Below are 24,563 nucleotides of genomic sequence, written 5' to 3' on the forward strand. Positions count from 1 at the left end.
TTTTTAGATTCTAGATGGTTTTGTTCAATTCCTTCACCTTTTTGTTTGAGTTTTCCTTTAATTCTTTAAGGAATTTTTGTGTTTCCTCTTTAAGGGCTTCTCCCTGTTTACCTGTGTTCTCCTGTATTTCTTTAAGGGAGTTGTTTATGCCCTTCTTAAAGTTCTCTATCATCATCATAAGAAGTTACTTTAATTCTGAATCCTGCTTTTCTGCTGTGATGGGGAGTCCAGGGCTTGCTATGGTGGGAGAACTGGGTTCTGATGATGCCAAGTAACTTTGGTTTCTATTGCTTATATTCTTGTGCTTGCCTTTGACCATCTGGTTAACTCTAGTGCTACCTGCACTCACTGTCTCTGATTGCAGCCTGTCTTTCCAGTTATCTTGCTTGTGTCAGAACTCCTCTGAGTCCAGATGTCTCTGTGATCCTGTGATCCTGAGCACTGGGTGGAAGAACTCCCGGGACTTAGATCGCCTCTGGGATCCTAAAATCCTACTGTTCTTAGTGCAATGGTTCCTCTCGGATGTTTTAGGATGAGGTGTCTTCATGGGAGCAGACCAGGTGTCTTCCCTAGCCAAAAGGACCAAGTAAGGGACAGAAGGGGAGTGGTATTCCGGAGGGGCAGGTTTTAGGTGGCTGATGTGTCCTGAGCACCCCAGGCACCCAGTTGTAGCTCTGGTGTGTAGGGTAGTGGGAGGGGGTTCTTACCTGCTGCTCTGAGTGAAGTGGCTCCTCCCCTATTATCTTAAAGCAGACGCTGAAATATCTAGAGAAATGAGGATTCTATAGCTCTGAAATGTGACTACCACATTTCACATTATAATACAAGGATTTCAATTAACACTTCAAAACTTGCATACAAAATAGTAGTCTAGGCTATTGTGTTAATGCTTAAATATCTTAGTGACAGAAAAGAACCTAGGAGGATAGAAAAAGGAGGACAAGAAAAGAAATGTCTTTTGAAGATTTTTTTGGGAAGCTCAAGGATGTTATACAGAGGTAAACGATCTGGTATCTTTACACCTTCCAGTTGGGAAGTTGGTGCATTAGTACAGAGGAGCAAAATATTCAAAGCAACGAAGTGAGTAAAGTAAGGGCAATGTTTAGGGCATGCACAGAGCACCAAGGGTAAATCTCACCCGAGAAGAAAACAAGGGCAGATATAGTGTAGAAATGGACATTAGTAATTTCCTTCTGGAGGAGAAAAGAAGGGTGGGAAAGATCAATGAATTTGGCAATGTGTAGGTATCAATGCATTTGTAGTTCCTTTCCAGTCACTGTCAGAGAGATACTACATGTGCTGAGTAGTTGTCAACCTGACACAGGGTATCCGTACTCATTTGGGAAGAGAGAACCTCAGTAGAAAAAAAAAAATGCCACCACCACCAGATTGGCATTTTGCAATCCTGTAGAACATTTTCTTAATTAGTGATTGAAGTAGGGTGGTCCATCCCATTGTGAATGGTGTCTCCCATGGGCTTGTTGTGGTCCTGGGTTGTCTAACATGATAGTCTGAGAAGGCATGAAGAACAAGCAAGTAAGCAGCATATCTCCATGGTGTCTGCCTGACTTCCTGATAATGGGCTACAAGCCATAAGACAAAATAAACCCTTCCTCCCAAGTTGATTTTGGTCATGGTGTTTTATCACAACAATAGAAATCCTAACTAAGATGCTACATTTCAGCACCAATTTATATTTTTATTTAAAAAAATATTATTTTAACTGTACAAATTTATAAGGAGTAAGGTGATAATTTATAACTCTTTCACGTGTTCAGTGCAATGTAAAATCAATGATGGTAGCTAACAATTGCTACTTCTCAGATATTTTTAGAAGTGTTTTGATTAACATTAAATAATCTCCATACTTATGGAGTACACTGTGATATTTCAATGCATGTGTAAAATATGTACTTATCAAATGTGGGTAATCAACATTTCCATCTCTTCCTCATGACCTTTTGTTTGGAACCTCTAAACTCCTCTTTCCTCATTACTCACAAAATATATGGGCTATTGTGAAACTGTAGTCACATTGTTCTGCAGAACCCCACAATTTATCACATCTATTTATGGTTAAGTTCCTGCTACGCAACTTCCCAGCATTTTTGCTACCCATAATCTAGCTTCCAGAAATCACTATTACACACTTCAATCAACACTTTTTAAAATCCTCATAAGATGGATCATGTGGGATTAGTTTTTCTGCATCTGTTATTTCACTCAGCATACCATACTCCAGATCCATGTCTTGTGCTGCAGATCACGAGATCGTAATGCTTTGCTGGACAAATATTAGTCACATATACAACATTTCCTGTATTTGGTATTTAGCATTCTATGAGTACACCACATTTTCTGTGATGGAATGTATTACTACATATGTTGAAGCTTCAGTATTGCATAATTTATGCTAGAATCTAAAAGGCAAGGCAAAACTCAACAATATTATAAGCATACAGCAGAAAAGAAAAAAGATTTTCCAAAAACAGGAATTAAAGTTGGGTAATAAATAATACGGCCTTCAGAAGTGTCTAGAATTGAAAGTTCCCAGTACTCCACTGTAAATCTTGCTGAGATTTACTTCTTTGATGTTATCAGAGATGAGACTGTGCTGAAGATATGTGCACATGGGCACAAAGACCTGAGCCCTCATTTGGCATCAGAAACCATCATGCATGCCAAATTTACCTCATGAATATTCATCTTCTTTTGATAAGACTATTAACATCTTTTTATCATATTCATTACCAGCACTGCAAATGTACACTGCACAAAACGTCAGGACTTCATACAGTAAGTAATTAATCTAGTGAGAGGGAGAATGAGAGAAAAAAACAAACAGCAATAAAACAGAACTAAGATCACGAGGAAGGCATATTTACAACATGTTTAGATGTTTGCTTGGCTGAGATATGAACTGGCAGAAGCCAACACCATAACACGACTCCATATAAGATATGGGAAGCCTAAAGAGGAATCACTGGACAGAGAGAGAGGATAATGTAAAAGGCACACCATATTAAGTCCTGGACATCTCATTTCCTGCCCATAAATCTTATTAAACTGTATTACAAACTGTCGTCAAACTTGGAGATGAAGGATAATTTATGCTTCATGTACAGAACTAATGTTTCTATCCCATGGGAAGCACAGGACCAGGAAATGAGAAAGTCTGCATGGGAAAGCTGGAACCATCCTGTCCACATGTGCTATATGGTAAGCAAGGTTATGTGTTGACAGCAGGAATTCAGCCCAGCATGGGTGTCCCTGGGGACCCAGATCTAAAATACCTCTGGTCTGTCACAGAAAGGTTCCTGATCATACAGCCTGAGCAGATTTTACTAAAAAATATTTTTTGAGGCAAAAGAGAGAATTTGTTTTTCGGGGAAGAATTATTACGCATCACATTTTAAATTTTCCTTCTTAAACGACAGTTCAAAAATCCATCAAAGCAAATGCTACTTTGGGGTTTCCATTCACCAAGAGCTTTGACCTCCACTAACTGAAACGTGCGAATATGCAATATAAAATGGTGGAAGAGAGCTTCATTCATATGCACTGGGACCTATGTTATTGAATCTTTACTTTAAAGTCTTGCTTATGATGAACAAAGACACAGAAAGGAGACTAGAAACGGGCTGGGAACTGAAATACCGCTAAATGCTGCTAAGGGAGCTGCTCATACAGTTCGGGCTTTAAGGCTAAAATAACCCTGATCAGTCACAGATGATACCTATTTATATAAGCTAGTTACATGAACATCTCATGTACATGCCGTCTGAAAGAAAGAGAGACCACCACAGAACCTATGAAGGCTTGATACAGAAGTTTTAAAGAAGATCAAAATAAGTACATTTTAGTCCCAATGCTTAAAATGGTCCTTGACCACTTAACATTTATATAGTAGACACACCAAATGTGTCTGTTATAAATTATATTTTTAAAATACCAAAAAGCCCTTATAAGATAGTTTATTCTTTCTGGTAGCCATGTCAGACAACAATAATAGTAAAAGAATGTTAAGAAGACATCTGTTCCCAAACTTAACACTCAGAATAGTTAACGTTTAGGTTGATTTTTACTAGTTTTTAATATAAACGTATTTCAATAGTAATCTCATCAGATCTGTTTATATGATAGAAATTATTGCTGTATTTAGCTTTTATTGTTTAGAAAAATCCAGAAAGTAATGTTTCTTAATTTGGGATTATAGTAACAAGGAAAGCTATAGCCTTAAAATGTACTCACTATCAATGTGCAGATGTGAATCAGTGGTAGTATGCTTGCCTAGCATGTCTAGGGTCCTGGATTTGATCCCTAGCAGTGCCAAGAAACACAGTGTACCTAATATTTATATTATTAGAAATCAATGTTATAGGTAAAACTATCAATATCACATAGGATTTTATATGTACACATAAAATACATACATGTATGCATGTAATGTATATGGATAAATATTTAAATGTACACACACATCCACCAACTGGCCATTCAGTTACACATTGCTTATGGATAATTACCTGCCTATGGGCTATGACTTGTTTTAAGAGCTTGTCATTTCTTTCTTAGTCCACTAATTCCATGAGAGAGGAAATGTACTGCTGTGGAAAAAGTGTTGAGTCAGAAGCCTTACAGTATGACTATATTATCTGCCTTGTATTTTACAGTACTGCTGTGAAGGTTAAATGAGAGTTTTCATATTAAAGCATCAAAATTACCATCCTATCTGGGGTAGACTATTAATAGCGATTTAACCATCTTACGTCATTCTCCATTTGATGCCAAAGAACAGAAGTTTTGGTTTTCTTGAGCCTAAGATCACAATATTTGAAAATGTTTTCAATTAAAATTTACAATGTCTCTTTTCACATTAACATCATGATTATAGTTACTTGTAACAATGAACAGTATCCTGTGGGACATCTTTTCTGCATATTCCACTCAAATATGAATATTAGCTAGTATATGCTCACACAATAAAGCACATATTGCACATATTATCTTATAAACATTAAGAAGAAAACAGGCCAAACAATTCAAGCGTCGAGGTTGAATAAACCTACATTTTCATTCATTTATTTATGATAAATATTTCTAAGAATTACTTCTGAGAAATAGTTTCATAAAGTTCATTTAGGTTATTCATATCTCATACACACACAACAAAACAGCTTAAGTGCACAAAGGTTACATAGAACCTCTCATGAATTAAAGCCCCACACCCTCATTCTGCCTTTTTTATTTCTGTTACTAAAATATTTTTGCCATTCTTTTATATGTTGTAGAAAAGCAGGGGGCTAGGGTTGATCTTTAAGAGCAGTCTCCCTAGAATGCAGTGGTAATGACCACTGGTCAAAGGAACATGGAGCCAGGCCTTGACCCCCTTCAAAGGGTCATTTGGGTGTGAACCAATATGAGCATGTGGCCCTGTTCCATGTAATAGTTCTACCTTGAGGACAGGGAATATTCTAATTATTTTAAGTATGAAAAACCAAAATTACTGCATAGAAAAAAATATAGGGCATTGTTCATAGGGAGGTGGGCCACAGTAACACAGAGTATCTGGCATGTTTGGAGACTCTAGAATTCTGCTTTAAAAAGCACAAGGTAACACACTGTGCTATATTCTCACAAACCATGTGGGACAGGATTCCTGAACATTCTCAGAACTGCAGTTTCTGGCAGTTCTACCGAGGTAGACTTCTGTGCTTACATTGTGCCTTCTCTTCTTGGGCCCAAGCTCTTGTTCACTGGCTAACTGCATTCTTGCTTAAGGTGGTCATTACAGAGACAGCATTACTCTGACATAGTTACCCAACTCCTCCATGTGCTCTAGCTGTCTAGGTAACATAGAAAAACCTATCCAGACTATACAAAATTTTCCCTTAATAGGAAAGCATTCAGTTCCAGAAGAGTCTGTTAGAATTGAGGCTAATTATTACTGATTATTTACAGAGACGATGTAGCTCACTGTATTTTACTTGACATAAAATACTAGCGATACTAAAAAAAAATACTTAAAAGAGTCTTCTAAAATGCAATGTATCTGTTTAAAAGTAACAATACTTGGAAATAAAATAACAAGTTTCCATTTAAAAGACCAAGCCTAAGTTTCATCTTGACAGTGTGTTCCAAATCAGTGAACCTCAGCTAAAGGCTGAGGTCTAGGGGTCATATAAAGCAGAGGCCGTAGGCATCAAGAAGAATATGAACATTCTCACTGAATGCTGGGAAATGTCCCAACCAAAACTTGGCATAACAAACATGAGAAGAAGGGCACTTGATGCCACATCATTTAACATCAAAGGTTCCAAAGGTATTACAAACATGAGTCACACTAAAGGATGCTGCAAAAGACTCTCAGACAATATGTCCTGCTTTGTTAATGGTCCTGTGGACAGGTATAGGTATCCACTCAGGAGGATGATGGGGGACATTCCCAAATTGTGTGCTTCAGAAAGCCCGAACCTACCAATTACAGTGAAGATGCAGGACTTAAAATGAAAAAATATTAAGAACTACTTTTCTGAATTTTTTTCCAGGTAACATTCCAATAACATTTCATGATACACCCTAAACCTGGCTCTTTACTTAAAGCTCTCGTCTTCAATGGCTTTCCATCATCTCTCCCAGCAAACCTTGACTCAGTCCAGAAGATTGTGGAAAGGTAAGCTCAGTAAAATGCCCAAAGAAGGCAGCATTTTCTCTCATTTGGACTGCTTTATTGCTAGAAGAAGAAAGCTTTTTATCAGAAGTAATTCAAAGTAATTGTTGAATTGACTGAATGTAAGGCTGAATGGATAAACTGAGTGTTTCTGTGAATATTTTCCTTATTCCACATTGGACAAATTATTCATTCTCTCAACATAATTATCTATTAAACTTTAATCATCGCATTACTTCTGTACCTTGGACCTTAAGTGTTCCCTACTGGCCATGTGACAAATCTTGGTGCCCAGGATGGCACTGTTGGGACACCATAGGAAAGTGGAGGTGAAGTCTAGTGTGTTATGGAAGTGCAATCTGGTAGGAGACCTTTAATCACTGGGGGTGTAACATGGAAGAGGACGGTGCTCACAGGAACATGCACCCTTCTTTTCTCTCGTGTCCCAAACAGAGAGTGATTTTTATACCATCAGATGATTGCCACAATGTCCTCTGAATGTACAAATAAATCAACATGGCCAGTGGGTCTTGGGATGAAACTGCTAAGACTATGAGCGGCAGCAACCCTTTTCTTGAGCATTTGATGGTCTCAGGAGTTGATTACAAGAGCAGATAATTAACTAATGCAATAATGGTTATGTTTATAACCGTCTCCTTCACTTCACATGAACTGGAGGGTAATGATCAAATATAACTGCTTGTCTTAATCCTCAAGGCCATGCACTGCAGCAGAAAGGCACCAAGGGCTGCAGTTTCATCTAAGAGGACGGCAAGGAATCTGAGATCTGAGTTCCGTTTTCCTTACATATATTTGCAGGAAACAACAAAGCTGGGCAACAAAAAGTGCCCAAAACCCAAACCTAGCCAACCAAACAAAGCAGAATTTGATGGACAATGGTGAGTATACATGAGATCCGCTGTCTTAGCCAAAGAACAATTTTCACTGCTGCCATACAATTTTAATGAGGCAGACACAAAATAACAAATATCAAAATACACTGAGAATGGTCCCCTATCCTTAAAAATGCTCCTGCAGAATAATATAAACTGCAGGCCCTCACTCAACCTTATGAAATTTGGTTCTACAAGTAAGAATTTTATTCTGTTCATTACACTGGCAGAAAAATTCTTGGTGCTTACCATGGAGAATGAGTGACATCATATTTAGAAAATTACTTGAGGGAGCAAAATTAATAAGCAGGCAACTTGTGAATAGTAAAAGCTAAAGATTTCCTTTTAAGTGTTAAGCAAAATCAAACCCAGTTTCCAATTATAACGACAGCACTCCAAATATGTGAGGATCCCATCTGAAATCCTTGCCAAGCTGTGCTTCCCTGTGGAGGCTTTTCTTGAGTGTCATTCACACTCAGCCACTCAAAATGCAGAAGTGCTAAATTTAATTCTTAGGCAATTTAATTAAAAGTTACAAGATTTTCTTTCTCTTCTGTCTGAAAAAAACCCAACACCACAAACAAAAACAGAAAGCACCAACCCACAGAAATTCTAACTTTTTTTTACTACCTTTGTGCTGTACAGTCACGGGGCAGTGGATAAAACAAAGCAATGCAAGTTAGGGAGCTTTGTGAGAGACTGAGGCAGGCAGGGACTCCTGTTCTACAGGAGCGCTGCTCTGTGAGCAGAGAGCTGATGAGGCGGGCTGGTTACTCACTGGTTGGAGGAGGTAGATGAGAGATTCCTTTTGGATTATTATAATTGGCACAGCAGTGATGTGAGTGGCTTGGAAAAGGGTATTCACAGATGCCATGATCTGGTCAAAACGCCCACCGAGACCTCCCAAGGTCACGATCATGTCAACCTAAGCAAAGAAAGGCAAATTAGAAGTCACATATACGAAGAAAGCAAAACCATGAAATACTATCAACTGCCTGAATGGTGCTTTCAATACTATAATATTTGATAAGCGAAAGGAAAGTATTCATCAAGTCTGCTGCTCAAAAGAGAAAACAAGTTCCTGTTCGAGGTCACTGAGCTGGAAAATGGCAGAGCTGGGTGTCAAGATCTACTTGACGGTAAAGTTTCGTCTTTACCATGTGCCTGTTAATCTAGCAAATCAGCATGTTCCTTCCATGCAGACGGCTTCACTGATTTCTAATATGTCCATACAGTATGAGGTCATAGACCAGTCATGAAGCAGACAGGAAGCATTTAATTATGACATTGTGCAAAAACCTTCCATTCATTTTAAAACTTAATCATTAATTTATATAATAGCAGTTGCTTAAAAGGGGAGTAAATTATGGCTGTAGGTTTTAAAATATATTAAAATTTAGATAACATTCAGCCTGAAAAAGTGGCAGGATTTCAGAAAATTATCTATGACATCAACACTAATATAGCCTATTCAGTTCTGAGTGGAATTGTAAGTAAGAGCAGTCTGAGAGACTGTCCAGTGTTTTTAATTTATTTATGTAATTTATTTATTAATTTATTTTATTTACTGTTTCTAAGCTCTGGTACTTTGCATAGTGACTAACACCTATAAGATATTCAAGGCTCTGATAACTAAATAAAAATATTTTAGACCAACAGACCGATACACATATAAACACAGAGAGAGAGAGAGAGAGAGAGAGAGAGAGAGAGAGAGAGAGAGAGAGGAAGAGAGGAAGAGAGGAAGAGAGAGAGAGAAGGATCACTGAAAGGAGAAATAGATGCATCATAATTCTGTGGGTATATAAAATTAATAGTGGTATTCTATCAAAACATCAAAATGTAGATTGAATAGAAGAATGAAGAAATTTGGGGTGAGCTTCCCATTTCTATCATTAGTGTTGGGAGAATGGGGATTTAAATTTGGATAATATACATTATGTTATAGCTTGCAGTTTAAGACAGACAAAGCACACATTTATGGGACCCGGTAGTATTTAGAGTAAGAACTCTATACACCTTACAGTTACATTTTGGACTTAGGGAAATGTAGGAAGCAGGTATCCTTTGGACTGAAGGTATGAGTTCATCTTTTGAGGAAAGTATGCACTCATTGTAAGCAACCCAACCAACATGTAGACAGAGTCCACTTCTATAGGAAAATCAGTTAGGAAAACATATTCTACTTGTGCATTACAGCTCTTAGAGTGAAATCTACTGCAGTCCAGCTGAGTCAGAACTTTTTATGACTCCAGGAAAACTAATGTCAGTTTGTTTTAAACTGAAGAGAAATGTACCATCATATCCCCACCCTGTGCCTAAATTCACATAAGAAGCTAGGCCTGATGGAAGATTATTCACTGTGCAGATTCTTGAATCTTTTTCAGGTTCTCAACTTTTTCATTAATACACTCTAGGCCTTGAGGGATCCCATAACCTTTAAGGCTGGAATTTAATTCCCATCTTCTGCAATGGGATAGCACGATGAATAAGTAATATCTGTAAATCAGTCACTGAATTTTTCAGAAGCAGCAGCAAGATTCCTCCTCATCACTACTCACTTTCCCTGCAGGAAGTATTTAGCAAGGCTGATGAAAACCACCAGAGGAGTAGCGCAAGCTGCAGGTGGGTATACAGGGTCAGCTTCAGAACGCTTCTTAAGATCTGTTCTTCTACCTCTGAATGAACCATGATATTCAGATGGAGTAAGACAGATGCTGCCCTGATATATGTCTATAGGATTTGCAAGGTCAGATGCACATCTCTGTGACAATGCCAATGGTCAAGGAGTTCAATCTATAACAGGCCATATGTGGTCCATGAGAACAAGTTCATTTTGGATCTCCAAAACTCCATAATGTAACATTATCCAGTCATGTTTGTGAGAACCTTTGATATACATGCTTATCCCTCTGTCCAGAGGCCCATTAACCATGGTTAATTTGACAGTTTTTGCAATGGAGTAGTCCATGAGTATTTACTGAGGGAAGGACAGGAATAAAAGATACAAGAACTCAGAGAAAAACTATTGGTAAGAAACAGGGCTAAGAAGTCAACAAGCAGGCTGAATTAACATAATCAAATTCCTACACAATTGTGCTTCCATACTGGACAATGGCTTTTAGCTTATTTGTAGATTTTTAAGAAGCCGAATATGTGTGTGTGTGTGTGTGTGTGTGTGCACGCACGCGTGTGCGTGTGTGTACATGTGTATGTGTGTGGGTAGGTAAAGCACAGAGATGTCAGAAGTTGATGTTGGATGTCTTTCTGAATTATTCTCCACATTTCTTTTAATCTTCAAAAGATTTATTTATTTTATATGTATGAATGTTTTTCCTGCATTCCTATTTGTGCAACAAAGGCATGTCTGGTACCCACACAGATCGGAAGAAGGTGCTGGATCCCCTAGAACAGAAGTTAGGATGGCTATGAGCCCCCATGCAGGAACTGGGAATCAAATCTGGGTATTCTGAAAGAGCAAGTACTCTAACCTGCTGAAAAATGTTGCCAGCCTTTCCACATTAATTTTTGAGTCATGGTCTCACATTAAACTCAAATTTTGGCTAGGCTGGTTTGCCAAGGATCCATCTATTTTTGTAAGCCCCCAACCCTGCTCACGCCTGGGGGCCTACCACACTGCCTAGTTTTTACATGACTACTGTTAACCTCAAATCAGTTCCATATGCTTACAGAGGGAGCATTTTACTCAATGAGCTCTACAGCAAAATATTTAGTGGTATTTTGTAAACATTAACATGTTGTTTTTATTACCTCATATATATACAATTTATGTATTTATGTTTCATTAATAAAGAAATGTCAAACAAAAAGACAAAGATATTTATTATTCATACAACACTTGTTAGGAACTGTCCCAAGCATGCAAGAATGTCAAGCTCCTTCCTTTATTGGGGTAACATTGAAATGGCAGATAAGCACACCACAGAGGTTTGAGAAGTGTGTTAGCTACAATGTGGCAAATGGTAATGGACTGAGAAATGCATCTAAACCCACTGCACCAGGAGTTGCTTTATATAGGTGAGCGGGGCAGACTACATTCAGAATGAGGCTGCAGCACGGACCCCAAGGACAGGGAAGAGGTTGCCACAGTTGAATGGTGGGTGTAGCTTCTGAGAACAGCCTGCAGTAAGGCTCCAGAGGATATATTTACCCAGGCATTTTCAAAAAGTTTCCAGTGCCCATTTGCCAGATCTGAATGAGAAATCAGTAAGCAGCAGTAAAGAAAATCACTACAGTCTGAGTGTCAGATGTGGTTACTTCCAGGTTTGTATATCCAGCTGCTTACTTAGCAGCCATCTCCATATCCGTTCCACAAGCAACTGCTTCAGACAAATCCCACAGAATAATGCTGAGGCATACCACACAATTCCTTATTTATCTCCCCTATAGTATCAGGACCAAGCCACCAATGCTTAAGAGGGAATGTGGGCAACCTCTATTTTTTCCCATGAATTGTAATAGCCTCTCACAGTTACTGCTTCTATCTGTACTGTGTACAATCTACCTTAATAGCGTAACAAAAAGCATCAAGCTAAAATGTCAATCTTATCATGACATTCTTCTACTCAAAACTATCCCACAGATTTACAGTGATTGTAACAAGTGCTTACAAATGCTTGCAGGATTTGCTCTCTGGCCATTTCTGTGATCTTACCCACACCCTCTTTCCAGCTTCTTCTCTACTCCAGGAATATTTCCCTTGTCTCTCTTACTGCTTACACATCACACCTTCCTATTTCAAATACTTTGCACTTGCAACTATTTTCTAGAGCAATTATTACTAGATACTTATTTGATGGCTTTACTACCTTTACTTCATATTTTTATAACTCTCGCACTTCTCATAATACAACGCAATGCTAAACAGTTTAATGACATAGTATGTTCTGTGGTCATTGCCAGAAATAGACTACCCTTAACATAAAGGCAGAGTCTTTCTATCTCTAGGACTTAGAATACATTGTCATACACAAGCAGCCAGTGCGTGTTCACTGAACAGACGGATGAGTGAAACAAAAAGAGAACAGCAGTAGAAGAGCTCATCAGATGTAAGTGCTGGAGGGAAGGAAGAATGGGACCAGGGCACAAGTGGAGATGGATAAAACAGGGATTATGGGGAGTTTTCAAAGGTGTTATAAACACAGTTAAGGTATATACATGTGAACAAACCTGAGTCGGTGTGGTAAGAAGATAAAGGAGGGTTCAGGGAAAACAGATGCAGGTACAATGGGAGGTGCATTTGAAATACATGGAATATCCCATGCTTACACAGTATTGTTGACAAATATTATTGACAAAAGGGTTGGTAAATGAGAGGTTAACGTCACTAATGCTTAGCAATGGGAAGTAAGAGAGATTGTCTAATCATAATTCTCTATTGCTTAAAATTTAAGTTTCTTATTACTGGTTTGTATGTTGTGTCATGTAATTATATGTTTGTAATCACATCTATACACATGCCAGCAAACAGTGTGCTCTCCTTTTTAACACAGTGAATATGAAAAAAGAAAACAATCCTGACTGATTTACATGCACCTCTTATCCTCAGGTCACGGTCATTTACACAGATCTTCTTAGTTGGCAAGGTGTGGTGGTAATAAAAGGTATCTTTGGCTTTTCAATGGTCGTTACATCTAGCAAAAACCTATCTCAGAATCCTGTGTTAGTGACGTCAGTGAGCCACCTACAGCATCGATATCTGAATAGCCAGCTAACAGCAGTTTGGGCATTAGCTGAGGCTCTAAACTAAATTTACTAGCATGTTATTCAAGATTCTTTTCACTTCTTTCCCCTTGTAGTGTTCTCATTTTCTAACATCGTAAGTTAAACAGTAGTGGAAACTTTTCTTTTGAAAAATGAGTGAAAACTGGCCTCTGCTTTAAATGTCTCAACAAAGCCATGGCAAGGCTAGCTGAGAAGGAGATAGCTCCAAGGGAAGATGCGATTTTACTTTCCTATTAAGGCAATAAAAACCTTTCCGTAACGAAAGAAATGACAAGTTTTTCTCTCTTTGACCTCAAAAAGACTTAGATACAGCATACACCATCTCCTGTAAGAACAGTGACTGTCAGCATATTTTAATTACATTTACTTTCTAGAAATTGAATTCTGGGAATGCATAAATGGGCAGTTCCTTGTGGCTCTCCCTGATAGGGTGATCATATAATTTAATGTACACAGTGAGACCTTATGGAAGTAAAAGCGTATATTATAAATAGTTACTGCAAGAATACAGAAGGAGGGACTTTGCTGTATAAACTAAGACACGCTCTCCCTGACTAAGACAGGAAGGACCAAAGGCAGCAAGGTCAGTCTATCAAAACCAAATGCACGGGTTTAAGTCAACGTACTCAGCACACTTACCAGTCTTTAACTTTCAAAGATCTACACTGCACAATGAGGAAAATTATAGTTAAATTATATCACATGTTATAATTTGAAGACAGAAGTGCAAACACCATCCACAGATAAAAGAATTAGGCCAAAAGAAAGCAAATTAATTACAGCCAGGATACTCTAATGGAAATTTAAAAAAAAACACAAGAAAATGTTTTAAAGCAAAACAAAATACTTAAAATACATGTTTTAGTAAGGGTATAAAATAATTCTAGTGACTGGCATGAAACAAATGAAGAAGGCAGAGAAAATGAAGGCTTTAGCGGTTCTGACCACAGCACAGGCTACACTACAAACGGAGGACTGACAGCCCAAGGCATCAGGGATCCCACTGTATCTCACCCATCGCAGGGCATGGCACAGCTAATGCCAGCCTATGTGGGTATGGAATAAACAATACTTCCAATGGTAAGCTAACCCATACAAAATTCACAATTCTTCTTTAATAATTCTTGTTCTGTTCTCTAATACATAGGTTTGATGAATGTATGAACATTTTTGCATAGTTAACCATACTGGCCCTTGCCTGGACAATACCTAAATGGTGACCTGTATAAAAGCTAAACAATCATCTACTTAGTAATGATAGTTTGTTCTACCATCTCAAGTCTGATCTTACCAAGGTTCTGCTTAAAATTAAGTTCCAGTCTCTCAGAGTCTGTAAGATTCCCTTCCAGTGATGTATCTTATGCTAAGTCCTCAACTCATACCCCTCAGTTAAATTGCACAGATATTTTCCTTCTCAGAATTCCTCACAAGTTTGTAATTCTCTAGACCATTTCCTTTCTGCTCCTTCCTTGGAAAGGGTGTGATTAGTAATCACCAAGATGACTACTTCATTACCTTGTTGGAAAAAAAAAAGGAAGCTTGTTTGGACAGGTACTTTGTGAAACATGTTGTTAAGAACTGTCTGGAAAAAACAAACAAACCTGCAGTGGGGCACAATACACACACACACACACACACACACACACACACAGACATGGCATTGGAAAGTGAACTTGAGTAGAAGAAGGGATTTGATGGCAGATGGAATGGAATAACAAAGGATAATGGGAAGGGGCTTTGCTCAAAGAGCATTATGTGCATACTGATAAAAGCGTGGAAGAATAAACGAGACAAAATGTAAAAAGAAGGAGTTGTCAGAGCATGTTTGAGCTTATAAGAAATGAACACAGCCAAGGAAATCTAAGCAGTATTTACTTCCCTCAACTCATGAGGCTACACAAGTCCAAGATGGAAAGGTGCTACTTTTGCTGGGGAACCTCTACTGGTTTACATATTGGTATTCTGTATCTCCACATGGCAGAGAGAAGAGAGCCAGGTTAGGTAATGTCAACCTGTCACCCTTTCTACCTGACTTCTGCTGTAGTGTGGGTGACAGCACGTTAGATAATACAAACACAATGGCCCTTGCTCCAACAAATAGGATATTCTCAAATCAGAGCTAGATCTCATTCAGTTTACTTTTCTTAATCAACAACAATTAGCAGAGTGACTAAGACACACATTAAATGTTTACATGTGAATATTTTTCTGAGGACACAAGACAGAATCAAACAAACAACAAACTCAATACGAAGTCGATATTTTAATGCTAATTTCTAGGTCTCTATTTTCTGAAACCCCTAATGGAAAAAATAAGTTTAATCTTCAAACAACTTTGCAACTAACTCATGACTTACTGTCATTACATTCTTTTCTATTCTTTTATTGGATATTTTCTTTATTTACATTTCAGATGTTATCCCTTTTCCCAGTGAAATTCTTAGGCAAATGGATAGAACTAGAAAATATGATCCCGAGTGAGGTAACCAAATCACAAAAGAACACACATGGTATATACTCACTGATAAGTGGATATTAGCCCAAAAGCTTGCAATACCCAAGATACAACTCACAGACTACATGAAGCTCAAGGAGAAGAAGACCAAAGTGTGGATGCTTCGGTCCTTCTCAGGATGGGAACAAAATATGGGAGTAAATACAGAGACAAAGGGTGGAGCAGAGACTGAAGGAAAGGTCATCCAGGGACTGCCCCACCTGGGGATCCATCCCATAAACAGACACTAAAACTAGACACTATTGTGGATGGCAAGAAGTGCTTGCTGACAGGAGCCTGATACAGCTGTCTCCTGAGAGCCTCTGCAAGAGCCTGACATTTATAGAGGCGAATGCTCACAGCCAATCATTGGACTGAGCACGGGGTCCCCAATAGAGTTAGAGAAAGAACTGTAGGAGCTGAAGGTATCTGCAACCTCATAGGAAGAGCAACAATATCAACCAACCAGAACCCCCAGAGCTACCAGGGACTAAACCACCAATCAAAGAGTATACATGGAGCGACCCATGGCTCCAGCCACATATGTACCAGAGGAGGGCTTTGTCGGGCATAAGTGGGAGGAGAGGCCCTTGGTCCTGTGAAGGCTCGCTGCCCCAGTGTAGGGGAATGCTAGGGCGGTGAGGTAGAAGTGGGTGGGCGGGTATGGGAACACCCTCACAGAAGCAGGGGGAGGGGATATGGGAATGACTTGGTTTCTGTCATTACGTTCCTCAATCCAACCTGAAAGTATTTTTTAAAAAGTTATCTTGTATTTTTTTTTTTAACCTGGAGATATAAACTCCTGGCCTAGAGATGACAGATTCTCTAAAAGCAGACCTGACAAACTGGTCCCAAAGTCTGCGGTGACCTTTCCCCTCCTTGGGCTCTACATATACTGTGTAGAAAGGGATGAGTTTTCCTACTTGCCCCAACTCTTCCCACTCTGTGTAAATATAGACTCATATTCATTCTTTGTTCTTATATTGCTCTTAAACACCATGCAGCACTTTGATTAGATACACAGCAGTGTCTAGTATAATGGCCGAGTTCACTCACACAGTGCTCAAATGCTTTCTAAAATTTACCCTGGAAAGGGTTTATATCTTACAGTCATCCAAATCAAAACCACAGTAATGATGCGATGCTTGCCCAGGAAGGGCCCTTGTACTCTCATAGTTCCTTGATGGAGTGCACCACAGTTTGCTGTGGGTTCCCGGTTCTGGAGGGTGTCCCACAATGATCTCCCAGCTGGGAACAGAATGAGAGCAGGGAGGGTCCGCTACTGTCTCTGCTGCTGCCTCTGCCCGCATCTCCACTGTCTGTTGGTCTCCGGCCAGCCGCTGCTGTGGTCACTCCCAGGTGCAGCACCTGTCTCTCATCGCTGAGCTTGCCCAGGCTGGGCTGATAGAAAGGCTAGCTGGCAAGGAAGCAGCTTGGTGCCCCAGGAAGGTTCCAGGAGAGCAGATCTCTCTCCAAGTGTTACAGCTCTTGAGACAGAAACTCTTGGACAACTCACATGATGATTCATGACAACTCTCAGATGATTCTTGAACACACATCTTTACTTCTTCTGAATAGAGAGCCCTTATACACAGTTTCAGGGTGGGTTAGGGTCTGGCAGCAGATAATGTCTATTGGCTTGGTCTGAGAGCTTAGAGATACCTCATCTACATGTGGGAGAGCAGGAGGCACTGTTCCTGATGGTCACAGACCTCTCTTTGGGAGGGGTTGTGGAGGGCCGAAGCTGAATGAAAAGAACCAGGGCCTGGGGGCAGAGCTGAACACCTGCTGTCCTGATAAAGATCTGGGATTCAAGACTTGCTCAACCAGGCACTCAGCTGCTTCTCCCAGCCCACCACCCCACAGTTTGCCAAGCCATAGCAATGAGATCTCTAGAGATACAATACATTTTTGTTAAAATAAAACAAACATGGCATCTCAGAAGATGTAGAAATGCATTATTTTGCCTTCTCAATGTAAATATTCAAATAGATTTCAGGAGCAAATTTGCATGGATTTACATTTCCACTCTTCAGACTTGACTGGCCCGAGAGCTGAATCAAACACAACAATCTCTCATGAGTCTTTAAAAAAAATTTTTTTTACATAATTTTATTTAACAGTGCTGAAAATTAAAAGCTTTGTGTAGAAAAGTCAGTAATATATTTATGTGTGAGTAAAATGACAGTAGATAAGAGTATGTATGAATAAATGACATGAATATCATAAAGCCTACTGGAGATAATTACAGCGTCCAAACCTCTCACCGTCAGGATATGAATGTATTTCTAGGGAAAAAGAATTTCAAAGTATTCTTGTGAGATTATACACCTTGGAGACATGGGAAGCTATATCATTCATGGTTTGCAATGTTCACATCATAGTAATCTTCCCATGGTAGTTATTCAGATGAAATTGAAAACGTGTAACTTATGACATATTCCTAAGTTTGCAGTGATTGAAAGTAGACTTAGAAAGGTTATTACAATTGATTTTATACAGATGATGCCCATTGAGAATAAATTACTGACTGGTAGACAAACTAAATACTGAAAAGCTTGTTTTTGAAATCCTAGTAAACATCCTGAAAATTTTCACAATGGCTAAAAATTCTCTAATATGCATACTGCTCTAATCAAAATAAGTATCTGATAGGACTCTCAACTTGCACAGTCTCGTTCCCTTTCTATGGAAACTTGGTGGGTCCTAGAGAATAAAATGTGTGCTATCTTTCTTCACTGTCATAGCTGTGCAGGTAAAGGAAGGCGCTGCATCCAGCAGAGCTGCGTAAGGCGAGGTGCTATGCCATTGAGTCCCATGATCCCCACATGTGCCTATGACGGCCGTTGGCCTGAAGCTGAGCTACTCTCTTCTAGTTTAGTTTCAATCTCTCTTTCTGGAGAATATATTTCTCTCATTACTCAGACCTAATCCCTCCATAATAAAGGGAACAGATGCAGCCCCCAAGAATGAGGAATGGAGGTGGTCACGAGGCTGTGGAGGATGAGGAACAGATCTTCTGCTTGGCCATTAGTGCCATGGGAAAGGATCTAGACAACACAACCACAGGGGCCATAAAAACCTACATGGTCCTTTGTAAAAATAGTTCATTGCCAGACTTGACCTTGAGTTTGGAATCATGAGGAAGCATACGTACTCTGTGGTTCAATGACTGTTGCTTTAAGTAGCCACGGTGAACTTGAGGACATCAAGGATAGAGAGTTAAAGTAGTCCCAGGAAGAAAAGGCATGGATAGCAAAAGAAGGGATCTATAAAACATAAGCATATGAAAGATGGGTTTATTTTATAGGAGCAAGGCTTGTATATAATCTAGAAACACTAGTATTAGGAGGGTACATGAGCCTATGGAATGGTACAGATGAGGAAACAAGGATTAGAGAATTAAAGGATGACGTATAAGCATATACAAAGCTTGTTCTCCCAGCTGCTTGAAGGATTGGAGAAGACACTGTCGAGAGAGATATCAGAGAGCTAGGTGCTTTACTTGCATATATTTAAAATCTTTGTACGGAATCATTTTCACTTAAGCAGTCTGTCCCGTGTCTGATTTTACATGAAAACAGTTACTAAAGACTGCTGTCTGCTGTACTTGGAAACCTCAAGAGCTGTGCCAAGCTAGCCATGAAGCACAGGCTATGTAAAAACTATAAAGAAATGTGCTTCTGCTTTGTCTTCAGTTTTTGTTTTAAGGAAGCAAGGTTTGGGACTAATAATCTGGAATTCATAAAGTGTATGTAAATTTGAGGATTTCTAAAAAAAATATTAAAAATGATCAAAGCCTTGCTGGTGTAGCTTTGGTAAATAAAGGACTGAGTTCAGGCTTGCTGGAAAAGGCAAAAAGTGGGAAGGGAGAAGGAAGAAAGGAGAGGAAGGAAACGGATGAGAATCTTCGGGCAAAGAGAGAGCGCTTGAACTGACAGCTTGCATCCACTACTGACTCCAAGTCATGATTGATTTAGCATTGCTCCCATCCCTGTCTGTGTCAGGACCCTCCTCACGCTGAGCAGCTTGTTTTTCAAACCACGCGGAAGCTTGCTGACTCTGGTCCCACAGACCCATGTTTTGTCATGTGTGGTCATTTGGAATAGCAATGACAGCACCCTACATCAGGATTGCGTCTTCTCACCCCACAGTATTTCTTGCTTTGCCTCGATCATAAAATAATACTTAGTTTTACATGCCTATCTAACATAATGCCTCAAATGCCTGGTTTCCACTCTGGATGAGTAAGAATTGGCTATTTGCAGTGTTTTTTATGCATTATTTCCTCAATGCTTACTAGTATAAAGTTCTCCTCATTGTTTTTGTGTAGTTTATAATGGGTAGCTATCAGACTTGCTGTAGCATAATCATTTGATATTCCAAGATGGTGGAATAGAAATAGTTTATGGTTCTACCATTAAGAAGAATAGAATGTTTTGGTAGCAAATTTGTACTTGGTATTAGCACTTGGGTTTCAAGATATGAGTTGGACCATTTTATAATGTCAAATGAAAATATCACTGCAGTAACCCATTATTTAATGCTTACTTCTTACAGTACAGTTAGTTTGCATACATATTAATCCATATGAATATAGTATTTATCATATCATCATGCTTAGATTTACATTGAAGATATTCACAATCCTATTTACCATTTTGCTGAATAGTCTCCATATGAGTATCATAGTAAATTCATAATCTGGATTACAATATTTATTTGATAATAATTTTTTACTGAAATGTTTTACTTCTATAAATGCTTTTAGAAGTTAATATCCTTCAGGTTAATTACAGGCACCTGAAATAGATCAAAAGGTAATCAATACAAGTTCAGACAGCACTGTTTCCTAATACATTATATTCTGACTCAACAGTTTACAGTAGGAAAGATATGCACTCGTGTGTGTTTAGACGGGAAGGTACTCAGAAGAGAAGCAGTGTGTTGCTATTTCCATTCCACATATGTAGATTTGCACACATATGGACAGTGCACTGACTATTAACATTACATTGAACTGCCCTTAAGAAAGAGGAACAGCAGGGACAGCTGAAAGCAATTTCTTTTTTATTTTAAAATATAAATTTTAATGTGTCAAGGGTTTTCACAATATCCACAGTACATATACCAGAGTAACTAAATGCTATAGAAATTTCAAAGAAAACAGGATGGACAGAGAAATGGGACCAAGTTCTTGATATATATTAGACAACTTGTTTGGCCTTTGCCCTTGATTCCTGGAACAGACCTTCAAAGATCTTGAGTAACCTTAGTAACTCATGGGCCATTTGGCTCACCCCCGAGTCTATAAACAACAGGCTTATGGTAGGCTCCAAGCACACCTCAGATGGGAGATGGGAAGGATTATATGAGTAGATACAGAGATTTGGGACTTGTTGGCAGTAGCTTGATTCTTTAGTGAGGGAGAATAGAGATTAAGTTCAGCTATAAGACCAAAGTTCCAAAGTAATGAAGCTATGTAAGAAGTCTCAGTAGAAACTCAGGATTCAACATGAGGTTCACATGTCTGAACATTGGTGTTTGGAAGGGTTGCACACCTTATGGGCCATACAGAACTTTCTCTGTGTCCTTTCCACCAGCTCTAATGTGTATCCTTGTCTATGATAAACTAAAATCATGAGCGCAGCATTTTTCTGAGTTCTGTGAGGCTTTCCTGAAACAAAGAAAAACCATTCAATTGCAAGAAGGAAGAAATCTATCATCATAACAACATAGAGCTGGAGATTAATATTAAATGACATATGGCAGGCATAGAAAGGCAGCAGGGTGGTACTGTGAGAATGCAATCTACTTGTTGGTAGAGACATGCCCTACTTTCCTTCCTTAGGTGTTAGTCTAGTAGGGCTGATTAAGAAGCTGGCTAGGGACTAACTCGAGGAAGGTGTTTTTCCTTAAAATAATGTGCATTTCCTTCTGAGAATTCTTGCTCACTAGTGTAGTTTCTGGAGTCGAGCCTAGCCCACCATGAGACTGGGTCGGTCATTTTTGACTCCCAATTCAGAAAGGTGTAAATATTTTTTCTTCTTCTTAGTCTTTTTCTTTTGGATGCTGGCAAGAGCCTAAGTATACTTTTAAACTCTGTAAGTAACTACGGCATTTGAATTGCTTATTTCTCCTGGTTCTTGTTAATCCCTGGAATTCCTACATCTTAGTTTGTGAAATGTACAGCACATAGTTGTTATCTTTAGTTAACCAACTGGACAAAGCACACCAAAACTTCCTGATTCTAACTAACTTAGTGCATACTGGTCAACTTATTTCCACCCCACTTTGACCAGTTCTTTCCTCCAGCCTTTGATAACCACTATTCTAGTCATCACTTCAAAGAGCTCAGCTTGTAGGTTCCATATCCAAGTATTATTGCTGTCTAGGAGAACAGGAATGGCTTCATTTTCTCTTCCAATTGAAGAACTAAAAGGCATGAAAGAAGTGTTACCAGAAATCTTGAGGAGTCCCAGCAGAACCATCCTGTGATTCCTGGGAAGTTGGAGTCCCCTCTTTGGGGTTCTTAGTCCCATTACGAAGCACATTTAAAAACAGATACAAACTAAAGCTGGAAGGGAAAGAACAGCTCAAATGGAAGCTAGAGGGAAATTTATTAGAACTTAAAAGGAAATCCCAGGGGAGGCAAGTTGCAAATTTCACAGCTGCCAAGAAGGAATGAACAGAGGAAAGAAGGAAGGAAAAAAGGAAGGAAGGAAGGAAGGAAGGGAGGGAGGGAGGGAGGGAGGGAGGGAGGGAGGGAGGGAGGGAGGGAAGGAGGGAGGAAGGGAGAGAAGCCACATTGCTTGAAAGCCTTTTTTACTTCTGCCTCTAGAGCCAAGGGTGGAAACTGAGCATGCTGGAGTCCATCTTCTGTTACATAAGGGAACTTGGTGAGACAATAATGATCATCAGATAACACAAACAGAATATACTCAGGCAGAGGGGAAGAGTCGTAGATCTCCCCTGATCACTAATCAATCACCACTGAGGATACAGCGCTCTGCATAGTTACCTGTGACATATTAGAACATCCTTTCAGGATTTTTAGGCATGACTTTGCAGCTTTACAAAATTCACTTTTTAAAAAAATATACAACATTATCAGTATGAAGCAGGCATGACTTTGTACCTATACAAAAATCACTTTTTAAAAAAAATATACATTATCAGTGTGGATGATCTTAGTTATTAACGCAGGTGTTATTGCATTTAATATCTTGCCAAAAGAAAGAAAGGCGGGAGGGTGAATTTCTATTTACTAAGCTAGTGCATGCTACTGTATGACAACTTATCTTGTGGAAGGCCTCAAGACACTGCCTCTTTTTCAGTGCTGGTTTCTGAATCTTCATAATGGTATAAAATTCCTTTTCACATGAGGCCCTATGTCTTCTGAAGAGGATCCTCACAACCACCAAAGACGTCATTCGATACATTACTAGGAAATTCCATCTGGCAAGTGACTCATGAAGCTGAGGTTCCTGGTAATCAGATAAACATAACCTTTGTCCTGGGGCCTATAAACACACACTTCTCTTCTTCAAGAATGAATTAGACTGCCAGAGTCTCTGAGGTAGGACACTTTTTATGTCCCTAGCCCATCTCCCAAACCACTTCAAAGCACTAGGTTTATCTATTTTCTCTTGTTGCACAGTACTATAAAACAGATTTCTGTTCTCTGTGAAGGAGAAACAGATGTGAGTTCCTCTTTTGGAACGCCTCTGCAAAATGATGTAGGAAACAATATGCTAGGACCTGACGGCCAGAAACTTCCTTTTCCTGGCATCCTTGTCTCTCCCTCAGCCTCGACAGCATTTGTCTCAATGACTGTGGCACTTGACAAAGAAAACAACACTACTTCTGTACTAAAGAGTGAGGATTGGTATATGTGGACATATTTATAATCTGCTGATGATATGTAGATAGATATAGTATTTATTTCACATTCCTTTCTGGAAATTCATAAAAAATTACCTATTCAAGCTCATAACATTCCTTTGAGGTAGACAGGCCCAGAACCCCCAACGCCTCCTTCCCCCAAAGATGGTCACCCTTGTAGCGCATGTCTTACAAACAATAGCTTAGTTACGTAGTTGCTGTTGGAAAGTACAGGGCCTTCTATCACTTCTTTAAGACATATTTGTTATCACCAAGTTCACAATGGCAATGCCTTATGAATCAATCAGTATATTTTTGGTTCCTCTTGACATGTGCAAGTAACTTAAAACACAGAAAAAGAGATGAAAGTTCTGGAAGTAACAACTTATACATTACAGAACAAGCTTCATGTAAGATATTAATACTTTCAAATTACATACAACACACATTGTATCAAAATCCAATAAGATAAAATAATCACATTATATCAAAATATAGAGATATACAGAACCATATATAATATATCACCATATAACATATTATATATTATTATAAGATAATATAATTAATATAAATATTGGATATAAACATGGTAATTACCATGTATTTCTAAAACAGAATTATTTTCAGTTTCAATCGGACAGGATCTGTGGAATCAGGATGGGCTTTGAAAATTAAGGCTGGCAAAAATGTTTAATAATATTAGATAACAAGGCTTACTAAATAGGATTCCTCCAAATTTGAACATGTTCATATTTATGGAGCTCCTACATGTTTCAGGTTCAGTTTGGTTATGGTGGACATAAAAGGGGGCTGGTACACATGAGCACCTGTTCATATGAAGCATATATTCTACCACCATTTAAAGATATTTTAA

At 38.9% G+C, this 24,563-nt stretch overlaps 1 protein-coding gene across 5 annotated transcripts in view; it reads right to left on the reverse strand.

Annotated features, from left to right (window-relative positions):
* Tpk1 (thiamin pyrophosphokinase 1) overlaps window positions 1–24,563 on the reverse strand; it is a 311,282-nt gene that overhangs the window by 124,228 nt on the left and 162,491 nt on the right. For all 5 annotated transcript variants that reach the window (XM_028776415.1, XM_028776416.1, XM_028776412.1 and 2 more), the window contains one exon: window positions 8,342–8,488. In XM_028776415.1, coding sequence (XP_028632248.1) covers window positions 8,342–8,488 — 147 coding nt within the window. The remainder of the gene's footprint in view (window positions 1–8,341; window positions 8,489–24,563) is intronic.

This window comes from Grammomys surdaster, unplaced genomic scaffold (assembly GCF_004785775.1).
Source record: "Grammomys surdaster isolate TR1022 unplaced genomic scaffold, NIH_TR_1.0 269, whole genome shotgun sequence".
NCBI lineage: Eukaryota > Metazoa > Chordata > Mammalia > Rodentia > Muridae > Grammomys > Grammomys surdaster.